Source organism: Platalea leucorodia, assembly GCF_965183815.1.
Source record: "Platalea leucorodia genome assembly, chromosome: 6".
NCBI classification, from domain to species: Eukaryota; Metazoa; Chordata; class Aves; order Pelecaniformes; family Threskiornithidae; genus Platalea; species Platalea leucorodia.
In genome coordinates, this window is record NC_138828.1 from 75,850,392 (window position 1) to 75,862,323 (window position 11,932).

Sequence of the window (11,932 nt, forward strand, 5' to 3'; positions counted from 1 at the left end):
GCTTGACTTAATCCCCTCCAAAGATTTCCCGTTGCCTACAGCACGTCTTGGCTGCCTACTTGAGGAGGAAGCACTGCGAAGGGGGCTTGGCGCCATGCAGGACAGGGCGCTCGTGCCCAAGAGCTGCACTCTCGGCAAACGCCACCGACCTCAGGGCCATTCCCACAGTTCACCCCTCTGTAACAACCCAATCTACTCATTATCAGATTTCTCATAATCCTCCTTCTCCCCACACCATCAAACCCTATGTGCTGTCCTGGGCAGAGATGTCCTCCACTACCACCTCTGAGGGTGGAGAGAGTCCTCCTTCCCCTCATAGGGAGTACTGGGGAACTGGTCCCCATTCTTGCTTTCCACCTTTCCTGAGCTGCCTTTTGTTTTTCTGTATACTCTTGAACATTGTGCTAATATCTGAAAACTTTGTTTGATCAAAGGAGTGGTGTTGAAACCCATCGTGTCCCCTTTTCCTCACACAGCTGACAGCAACACCTCGCTGAGGGACGCACAGGGTGCAGGAGAAGATTCACTGTAGTTACGACAGGCTGCGAAAAAAAAACACTCAAAAACCTGCCACATTCAGCATATTTCCACATTTTGTGAAGCAAACACTCAGGAGAATGACACGGAGCCGCTTGAATTGAAACAGCCCAAACGTAATTCTTCTCATGCTACGTCCTAAACTGGACTTTCAGCCCGTTTTCCTACACAAACACCTCTCTCCGAGGCGGGCGCGGAGCCCGCGCCTCAGCGGCCGCCCGCCCACGGGCCGGAGGGCGGGAAGCCGCACGGCATCTCGGGACTTGTAGTTCCCCGTCCAGCGCAACATGGCGGCGCCGCGGGTTCTGGCGGCTCTCGGTGCCGCGCTGCTCCTTGCCGCGGGCATCCAGGCCAGCAAGTACTCTCGGGAGGCCAACGAGGGCTTGGCGGCCGCCGGCACCAAGCGGCGGGAGACCGGGGAGTTCCGGGTGGTGAAGCTGAACCAGGTCTGGGAGAAGGCGCAGCGGGTGAGTGCGGCGGCGCCGGAGGAGCGGGGACGATGGCGGAGCTCCGAGGGTGTGCTCTGGCAGAGCTCTGAGGGGGACCCAGGGTCGGGCTTGACTCATTCCCCGTCAGCCGCCTCAGGAGATGGCGTGCGGCGGGAGAAGCGGCGCGGGCGTCGGTTGGAGCGGGGGACTCGTGTGTGAGGAGAAACCGAGGCTGTGGGGCCCGGCGTCGCCCCGACAGGCCCCGGCTTGGCGTTGGGCCTCTGGGCTGCGGTGGCTTTTGTTTGGTTTTCAGGCCTGGCTGCCCCTGACGGGCAGCTCAGAGCAGGACCCACACAGCCCCGCTCCCTGAGGGCTGACCCAGGCGGGTGGGAACAGCGGTGCTGTGTAAGGTCTTGTCTCAGGAGGTATCTCCTTCCCCTTTCCTGCCATATGTATCTGTGTCATGGGAAGCATTGATCTTCCCATGTTTTAAGTCCAGCAGTTAAACCACATGCCCAGGAAGTGGAAGAGAGTGTGAAGTCCCTCTGGTACCATGGAGGATCCGAGAATGGCTTCTGCACTCCTGGTTGAATGCATTAGCCCTTTTGGTAAGGAAGATGATGCTCTCATCTGTCTGAAGGCAGTAGCCTTAGTTCCTACTTTGCACAGGACAGGAGCTCACTGCACAGGAGAGTAAGAAACCCTCCACCTTGTTGGTTATGTCACCTTCATTTATAGCAAGTGATGTAGTCACATGCAGGAGAACCAGCAAATGGGTATCGCCATTCCCAGATGAGAGCCTTAATTTTGACAGCGATACTTGACTTTCACTCACTCTGAGCTAAATAAATATTTAATTAAAGTGAAAATACAGTAAAAATATTTAATTACAGTGGAAATATTTAGTTACAGCCTAACAGAACAGCTCCAACAGGAGGGGAGGAGCACACCGCACACCCATATTCATCCCCTGAATATTGTGGAGCATGGAAGTTAGGGTCATGGCTGGTAAAGGTTCACTTCCTTCAGGCAAAGGAATAGAGCTAATATTAATTCTGGATTTCCTGCATCTTGGATAGATGTTCATCTGCCTGAGCTATTGAATTAGAGGCAACACATCCTTGGGTTTAGTCAAAAGATAGAACCCCTGCCATAATGCTGCCTCCCAGCGTGCCAAAAGAAGACATCAAAAATAACTTTCCCTCAATGGAAGAAGGATGGGATGGGGGATAGGTCACTGTGTGATAATGAAACTCCAGCTGTGAACTGACAGCTGAAGAAGAAACATACATGGAGACCCGAAATAAACTATAATGATAGTATTGTCAGTTTCTTCTTATTTTTCCAATTACAGTCTTTTTTCATTTTCATACCTGGATCTTCTGGAATTCAGATTTGAGATGCTTTACATTACCTATGTTAAGATACTAAAATGTAAAATGAAGTTAACTCTGTCAGAGTAAAGAACTAAGCTTTAGTAAATTCTATATGTGTGAGCCAGTTTTTAGACAGGGAGCACCTACTTGAACTAAATTTGCCACCATCTAAATTTCACTTTTGAGTACAACTGACACCCAGCCTGTCTCTTAGAAAGTGATTTTTCAGTATGTCTGGGCAAGGTCTGAAATAAGAAGAAAACTCTGCCTGTGTGTTAGACCTGCTTTGAAATATTTGTGTGTGCCAATGCTGAACTCTATTTCCTTCATTTTGGTAGTGGTGAAGATAGTACTGAAAATAAGGAACTCCTTTGTTTTGACATAAAAGATGGATATGGCAATTCAACATTGCAACACACAGCTGGATGGGCAGTCCTTCAGAAACCCCCAAAACATTACTTAATGGGAACGAGGAGCTGGCAAGCCAGAATTCCTTCCTGTTTCCCTGAGGGAGGGAGCGTTTGATGGTTCTCTAGCATCTCTGTTCATAGGTATATGTCTTATATAAAAACTTTAAAAAGTTATTTTAATCCAAGAGTTCTTCTTAGTCAGACCCTAATTCTATAGTTATTTGAAGCAATGACAAATACTGTGTAGGTTTCACAAGGTGCGTGGTTTGGCCTGCTAGTCTCTAACAATCCGCGGTGTGGTGGTTGTGGCCATTGGTGTAGTTCTGGCATCGCTTGTGACCGGGGCTTCCTGGCCATCCCAAAGCAGCAGTGGGCTCCAGAATCTAGGGCATGTTACACCTAAAAAAATTGTATTAAAGAACCCTTTCCTCTCAGAAGCAAAGGTGTAGGTACTGATATTGCAGGTCATGATTTTAGCCAGGCAAACAGCAAACGACTTAATTGTTGTAATGTTTCACAGATTTCTAGCGCTCCTTCCCAGAATTGCCAGATACCCATCTTGGATGTTAATGTCCAGGCAGCATAAGGAATGAGCATAAGGAACTGGGTGCTTTGTTATTTAATCATTAAACTTAGCTTTTCACCTCTGCTTCTAGTTAGTTATTCCAACATACGACTGATGTTAGTAAAGTGATGTGGAGTCTTACCTTTTGACATTTTTTTACCTGGTGGCATTCAGGGTCCTACATAATATGATCTTGAAGGAAGCAGTTCTTGAACTATATACTTTAAATTAGCCTATGTATTCACTTTTGTGTTATATAAATGGGACAGGCAAGGGGCTTCCAACAGGTTTCAAAGGATTTATAATGTTTAAAAGGACAGTTGCTTGAGTTTCATACTAAATTATAATGAGAATCAGAAAAATATCCATAGAATTGGGAGAAATTTTCTTTTTTTTCCCTTAAGGAACAATGGGCTTAAGGTAGTTCCTTAGTTTTTATTAAGAGTTTTAAATGTTTGATTGATGATGGTATGTCTCCAAAGTTTATGTTTAGAAGTTCTGATATTCTTTTCTGGAACTTCTAGAAAACACAAAACTGTATGTTTATGAGATTGCACTAACTGCAGAGAGTATCTAACATAAACTGCATTGTGCAATCTTTTATACAGTAGTGTGTCTCTGATGATAAAGTCATACATTTAAAAGGTTGTATTTTCCTACTTTTGCAGTACTTAGGAGTGGAATTAATTATTATCTAAGTTACTGCTGGTGATTTTTTTCCTGGATTTGCTCAGCCTAACTACATATTAAGTCCACGCTACTTGAATGCTGGCATTAGAATACCGGACTACTGAGGTGATTGATCATTTCCTTCACAATTTATAGCAAACTTTTCTCTCAGTCTTCCTCCTGAAGCATCAGGGCACAATTCTGGCTGAGCAACACATTGGTACTTGGTGCCACTGCAGCAAAGATACTCTGGCTATCCAGGTCATCCTGCTCCAGAAAAGCAAATAAGTACATGGTTAAGGTTTTGTGACTTTAGCACATACTAAAAATCATAAATAAAGTGGTTCCTTCTAAGTGCTTAGCTTTTATCAAGCAGTTCCTCAAAAGCAGATGGTAAAGAAGACAAAAGGGATGCTCCTTTGCTTTAGTATTAGAGGGATTGGAAGTTTTAATGTGTTCTATAAATTTTATGTTTACCTGTGATTCTAACTACTCTAGATTTTAGTAAATTATTCCAGTAAGCCAAGTGCAAGATACAGGGGAAAAAACTTAGTTTAAAAATTAAAATAATTATATGCAGAAGCACAAGACTAATTAATAGGACAGCCTATGCTGAAAGCAGAAACAATAATGTGCATAGGTTCCTGAATTCCTGTCAGTAGGAATTTAGTGCATTAGCTCAAAATAATGACATTTTTCCTAGTTATTTTCAAACAACCTGCTGGCACTCGAATGGCTGAATCTTTTCAGTATCATTCTGATGTTTAAAAATAATAGCAGTTCTGAGTCTGTGTTTATTAAACATACTTCTTCCTCACTGAAAATGAGAATTTTTATAATCTGTAATGTGATTTTAATGACAAAAAAAAACCTCCAGTAAATGAGCTTGTCCTAGGACAGATGAACCCAGGTGGTTCAGAGCTGGATCTGAGCTCCCAGGAGCTGGCTGCTCAGTGGTCGGAGGTAGAAGGACTCAGACAGCTCAGGCAGAACTGTATTGGAAGTCACACTGCTCATGTTTTTTGATCTCCTCTCTTCTCTGGGCTTTTTCTTACCTCACCTTCTTGTTACTAACATGCATGCACATACACACAAAAGAAGTTCTGAAGCATTAATATGATTTGTTACATTTCTTTGTTTTAAACTGCATAATTGAAGTGTTTGAAATCTGGAAGTTGAGAAGTTCAGGCTCAGCTTACAGCAGTGCTGCTTAGCCAACTGCATATTAGTCATTGTCTCTGTTCCTGTTTTCTCTGTTTCACAAAATTTCAAGCTGACCTATCATTCATTTACATCTTTTTTTTTTTTTTTCATAGCTTCAGCCTCAATATCATATCTTTTTGTTCTGTTATGTGGGACAGGAATACCTCTAGGTTTTGTATGTTTTTAATGCACATAAACCATGTTAAGAAGTGATCTTAGAAAATTTTGCACTTTGATCATAGTAAAAATTGCTGATGAAGTGGTTCTTTGACCTGCAAGGCCATCCTCAGTTTCCTGGTAGTCTACAAAACCATACTGACAAATAAAATTTACCAACTCACTATAACTATATGGTTAGAAGGTGGTCCACAAGAAAGCACATGTGGTGGCAATGGCATGTTGTTTGAGAAATTTAGTCATTACTGCCTTTTGTGAATTAGTGAAACTGAATTGGTTTAATAATTTTTTTTTTTTTTTACATTCTTTGTTATTAGTACTGGACATTTTTAAGGTAGAATCATTTTTAGAAGGCAGTCCTGTTAAAAGTGGGGGAAAAAACACATTTAAATATTACTTGAAGGAACACCAAAGAAAGACACAAATTTTTAACCCTTACGTAATTTCACTGTTGTCCAAGTAGCTGAAGAGCTGAGAGAGAAGGCTACGTGGTCACTGTCTTTTAATACCAGTATGCTGGGGGCATAGTCATGTTCATAGGCAAGAGATGTTATGTATGCAGTGGCTTATACCTTAAGGCTCTTAAATGCAGATGGATACATAGCATTAAAGTAAAAGAAAAAAATGCTGTGCTATACTGGCTATGCATCTATACTGGCTTCTGAGGTAACACTGCAGCAAGAGATGACTCCACATAACTGAATACAAACCTTTCTCTGTTCCCGTTAGCTTCATCTCTCTGCTGTGAAACTGGCAGAGTTGCACAGTGATCTAAAAATACAAGAAAAGGATGAGCTAAGCTGGAAAAAACTGAAGGCTGAAGGGCTAGATGAAGATGGAGAGAAAGAAGCCAAACTCAGACGCAACTTAAATGGTAAGGTATATCTTTGCAGGAGGAGTTTAAACTTTGCATCAGACACGTTAGACACCTGTGCTTGTGTTAGAACCATTAAATAACAGGTTGTCTTTCCAGACACTGAGCACACACGAGTTCTTTGGAGGTAAGTAGGGAGCTGCGGGAGGCTAACAGATTCCTTTGCTCCTGATGTTTTCAGAAGAGGTCATTAAACCTGGGACCTCTGTGTCTTAAAGTGTTAGCTTTTCCACTGTGAGCTGCAAAATCCAGCTCTGCAATTCAAGGATGTAGCCAATCTCTCGTCTTCCATACATCCATAGTTGGTTCTAATGTTTCTGTATCTTCTATTCCCTTGCAGTCATTATGACTAAATATGGGATGAATGGAAAGAAGGACTCTCAACTAGTTGATACCAACTACATTAAAGACGGTACAGAAAGTGATACACTAGATGATCCAAGACTGGAAAAATTATGGAGCAAGGTGAGTAACGTTTCCAGGAACTGGAGTGTAGGAAATCAGTATCTCTTCACTGAACTATTGTCTGTCTCTTCTGAGAGCCCCCAGACTTGGAATTAAATAGCTTTACTACTCTGCTTTTAAGTACAGGCCAAGCTGCTGTGCTCTGTAGCTCACATCTTTGTGCCCTGAGGGCATCCCACCTGCATCTAGGTCACCAGGTTTGGCAGGTTCTCTGCTGCATCAGTGTGCCTGGAGGATAATGGAGGACAAACAGAGTTTTTCATCAAATTTCACTGAACTCATGATTTCCCTTTGTGTGACTATTACACTGTGTGGTAGTATACCTGTGGTGTTTTTCCTGTTTTTCTTATTGTTATTTCTGGGCTTTTTTAAAAAGATGCATTTAAAATAGGACCGTTTCATAGACTGTTTAAAAGTGAAACGTATAGTGGGGTGTGTTAAATAAGGACTTTTCCAACCTGGTATTCAAGTGAAAATTTCCAGGATTTGCATTAATGCATAAAAAATAGAAAGTGTACTGTCAGTCTGGGCAGTTAAAACTGGCGAATTCATAATCTTAAAAAAATAAATAATTCATGTTTTAAGAAACAAGTAGTCAAGTAAAGCAAAGAATACTTACATCAGTCTAGTGCAGTGGTAGTAAAGCAGAGAAAAAGATTTGCTGGGTTTTAAAATGTTACTGTAACTAGATACAGCTCTGGCAAGGGATATGACGTCATGTGCTTTGGGGAACAGTAAAGTGCATTGGATAGAAATATTCCCTAAGCAAAAAAAGGGTTGGGGCTGAATAGGTATCAAAAACATTCACTTTTGATCATGCATGGCAGCAAATAAGTCACCAGAATTGTGGGTAGTGCTCCAGCTGTCTGACCAGTGCTTCCCTAATTGCTAAAAAGTAGTCCAGCGAGGAACAAATCACTGCAGAGCAAATGCACAGCAGTGATAAAACCTTCACTTGCCAGTAGAGTAAGATTAAGTAAAGACTGTGCTTAATATCAGGCTGCATCCCTCATGTAAACAGTCCCCTTACAGTTGCATATGGAGCTCCGTGGCCCTTATTTCTGTATTAAATTATTTCCCATGGAATAGAAATGACAGACACTTTTCACGGGGTAGTCCATAGCAAGTCTAGCTTTTTAAGTCTGAAGCAAATTTCCTTTTGACATGATTAGGCACCGTATCCATCAACGTCTAAATCCTGACCTCACACTAATATAAAGGGATTTAAAACAAAAGATCTTAAGGACAAGCTGGACTTAATAATTTTCTAAAGGTGGTGGGAAGTTTAGGCAGTTGAGTACACTTAAAAGCGCTTGGCCTGGAAAGCATAATAACCTCATGTTTCTTTCAGGCCAAGACCTCTGGGAAGTTCTCTGATGAGGAGCTGGATAAGCTTTGGCGAGAATTTAAGCATCACAAAGAAAAGATTCATGAATACAATATTCTGCTGGAGACCGTGAGCAGAACAGAAGGTGCCTGAACATTTCTCTGATGTTTCGAGATCAGTACAACTCTCTTCTCTGCCCATTGCCTCCATTGTTTCCAAATTTCTTTGAAACTCCTGAAGTCTGACATTTCTGTCAGAACTGCCTGCAGATGCTGACATTTCCAGATACTTGCTGGGTTTAGTTCTGCATTAGCTGCCAAAAATCTTGCAAGCTAATGAAAATGTTGCCATTTCAGTTTTCTGATTCTGCCTGCATTTCAAGCAGGGAGGATACCATCAGATTAGCAATGATGGCCATAGTAGTTTACTGGAAATTATGCATCAAGCGTAGATCCAGTGCTGCAAAATGTGGTCATAAAGTCTGCAGAACATGCATGTTTTATCTCACCAGCTGGGAGCCCAAGAGGATATACTTGAATATTTTAGGCACTGAGCCTGAGGTGTATTAAAGCACTGAGGATCTGAAACCAGCTTGCTGTACTAATCCTAGCTAAAATTTTGTTAGACCCAAAGTATTCTAAAGCTTATAGGCAGTTTGATGCTTGCTTTGCAGAGTCCAAGCTGGAACCTGCTAGAAGTCATTTCAGCATCAGATGTCCTGATTGGTTCATGAAACGCCCAGGGAAGAGGGCACAGAACTCATCAGTCATCCCTATCCCATTTCCTTGGGATATTGCTAACCTAGGAAAATAAGAACATTTGCTAGAACTAGAATCTTGGCTGGTGGCCAGTAGGAGTTAAAAGGCATTTCTGTAATATCACCCTTCAGAGCAGTGAGCGGCATTGATCTTAATATTGATCCACAGAAGGAATTACTGCTTCTTAGAGTGTGGTGTTGATGCTTTATTTACACTCAGCTCAAATGCTGGGAACTTATCATCTCTTATTCACCTCAGATTTGGGGGATTTCTGGAGCTTTTGACCTATCAGGATTTGACCCACAATCAGTAACACTTTTCTTGTTCAACAGATATCCACAAAAATGTTATCAACCCATCTGAAGAGAACCTGGTGAAAGAGGAAATCTTGCACAACAAACACAGAGAGCTCAAAGACAAGCTAAGAAGCATCAATCAGGGGTTTGAGCGTTTGCGTAAAGTCAGTCACCAGGGATATGACACAACCAGTGGTATGATACAGTGCGTTTTATGCTTATTTGGGATCAATTTCATTTAAAAAAAAATAAAAATCGGTGGGCAAGTAATAAGATATAGTCACAGTATCACAGTACATGGTGTGACCACAATGGGCTGAAGAGGTACAGCCAGCCTGTTCTATTTAGAAGCCAACACTAAAAGCCTAATGAAAGGATAGTGACAATCTGTAACGAGGATAGTTCTGTCTTCCATGCCCTTATGAGAAGGGATATTATGCCTTCAGCCGCAGGAGGGCAGGTAAATGAGACAATATGCAGGGCAAGTAACACCATTATTCAGTTCCTGTGGCGGGGTTGCTTTTTAAAAAATACTGGCTACACCAATGCTATAGTTTTAAGTACTTGCGGTTTTCTTCCTTTTCATCTAAATAGATCTATTAGTAATGCAGTGCTTCATATATCTATGTGTATGTATGTGGGAAAGCATGCTCATCTTGCATAGAAGCTGGACATAAAACCATTGTGTCCAGATTTTCATTTAGTGGTATGTGTTTGTTTAGAATTTGAAGAACCAAGAGTGATTGATTTGTGGGACATGGCCAAATCAGCCAATTTCACTGAGAAAGAACTTGAATCTTTTCGGGTAAGTAGAATTCCAATTAGATCTTTATGGAAAGATATTTTCCCACATGAAGAAACACTCAGTGTTACTCTGAGTGCAGCCACTTCTATATTGCTCTTCAGACACCGTAAGAGAGAGTCATGCTTCTTTCTTAATATTTCAAATATATAAACATGTAGGTAACTAGTCATATGCATGGTTCTGTTATAATCAGCAAAATTAAAATTCTGAATCCTGTGAAAGCAAGTGCTGCGTATTTTAAATCTTTGAAAGATCAGGCCCTGCTTGCTTGTTTCCAATGCACTGTATTTCCCTCTCTGACCCAATGTCTTAATGTAATTATTTCTTTGGGAAGCCGTGTACTCTGTATACCCAGCTATTTCCCTCTCATGCCCACCTCTTGCACTGCTAACTTCCCATGTTGGAGCTGTGTTGAACTGACCGAAAAGTATCATGATAAAGACCGCTTTTTAAGGAAATACAGAAATTAATTCCTGTGGGGTTCATACTGGTTTTATTTAATTCAAATTGCATTGATAAAATGTTGGGGTTTTGGCAAGAAAAGAGAGAGGGAGCCTTGGAAAGAAAATCCTGTGAAGCTGTGTGTATTTGTTGTCTTAGGAGGAGCTGAAGCACTTTGAAGCAAAAATTGAAAAACACCATCATTATCAGAAACAATTAGAGATTTCACACCAGAAACTGAAACATGTAGAAGGAACTGGAGATAAGGATCATCTGAACAGAAACAAAGAGAAATATGCTATGCTGGAAGAAAAGACAAAAGAACTAGGATACAAGGTCTGTATAAATCCATTTTACATATGTGTTGAAAGTTTAACTTAGTACTAGAGGGTACATAGATCATCCAGCGCTGATTTTTCATGTAATTTGAATGACTTCCAGAGGGGGATTTTAAGGCACACCTGTGCTCCATGTTTAGTACAGGATACGCGTAACTGTTTTTTATAGACCTAATTCTAAAATGCCTGAAATACCTCTGGTTTCTGGTCTTTCTGTTGTCACATATAGTGATAGCAAAACCTGAATATATGGTATTGATAATTCATTGTCTTGCTAAAATTTGTTTGATATGTTTTGTTTTCCCGCTAGGTAAAGAAGCACTTGCAAGACTTATCCAGCAGAATCTCTCAAGGTCTTCAACACAATGAATTATAAAATCTGTTCTCCTTCATGGGATCAATCTATTAACACAAAACAGATAATGTGTTTTTTGAACAGGATTTACCAGGGAGTCATTCTGAACTAGTAAGGATTGAACAGGGTTGTCCTGTAAGAAGTTTTTTTTTTTTTGGTCCACTTAATTGCCAGTTTTATATTTGCACTATCAAATTAAATGTTTAGATTATATATTTAAGTTCCATATCTTGGATCACGTGAATCTTACATCTGAATCAAGTAACAGCCTTTGAAATAAGCAGTCGTGTCAAAAGGAAAAACATGTGAACTCTCAGAGGATTCCTGCTAGTAAAAAAAAAAACACTAGTCTGATAGTCAGGAAAGGTATTCTGGTCAATGAAAGCAAACACTGAGGTACAGGAAGTTAAAACAGAGGCCAGAAAGTCTTTTATTTCATTGCCTGGCCTAATACGTTTCTGACAGAAGGTAAAGAAAATATTTCTACTGACTTTGAGCAGTGGCTCAGAACTGCACTGTATATGAATGTTTCATGTGAGAGGGGGAGGAAGAGTAAGGAGGGAACAAGTACTGAGGTCAAGTCACACAAATTAGTTATAGACTAACACATCTGAAGTTATTCAATGTATGTGTACCTATCTTGTTCATGGTTGCTTGGCTTTGTTACATTTAGTCATTAAAAAAATCAAAACAAGATACTGGTGAAGCCTTTTTTTTTTCTTCCCTCATTTAGTGGGAAGTAACCAGACCCTTTTTTTGAGCATGTTGTTTATTCCTTTAAACTAAAGTTCACTCACACGTTAGTTTCGGGGTAGTTTTGTAACGCACGAATGTGTCCCTAAGTTCTGAATAAGCAGAAGGCTCTCTAAAGCAGCTTCTCTCTCTCAGCACGTGTTCCAGTACAATCT

The 11,932-nt window shown here is 41.1% G+C and overlaps 1 protein-coding gene across 1 annotated transcript; it reads left to right on the forward strand.

Annotated features, from left to right (window-relative positions):
* Positions 1-816: 816 nt before the first annotated feature.
* On the forward strand, positions 817-11,712 carry LRPAP1 (LDL receptor related protein associated protein 1). Its single transcript, XM_082316165.1, has 8 exons — positions 817-1,004; positions 6,095-6,239; positions 6,580-6,704; positions 8,056-8,176; positions 9,122-9,280; positions 9,808-9,890; positions 10,491-10,667; positions 10,980-11,712. Exons 1-8 carry the CDS (start codon positions 825-827, stop codon positions 11,043-11,045), a joined length of 1,056 nt encoding a protein of 351 aa, XP_082172291.1. The 5' UTR covers positions 817-824; the 3' UTR covers positions 11,046-11,712.
* Positions 11,713-11,932: the final 220 nt, after the last annotated feature.

What these genes read in the sequence shown, in the direction of transcription:
- LRPAP1 (XM_082316165.1), top strand. Translation starts at nt 825, where the DNA reads ATGGCGGCGCCGCGGGTTCTGGCGGCTCTCGGTGCCGCGCTGCTCCTT. An exon ending in AAGAACTTGAATCTTTTCGG is followed by an intron (nt 9,891 to 10,490) that starts GTAAGTAGAATT and finishes TTGTTGTCTTAG; the next exon opens with GAGGAGCTGAAGCACTTTGA. An exon ending in CAAAAGAACTAGGATACAAG is followed by an intron (nt 10,668 to 10,979) that starts GTCTGTATAAAT and finishes TTTTCCCGCTAG; the next exon opens with GTAAAGAAGCACTTGCAAGA.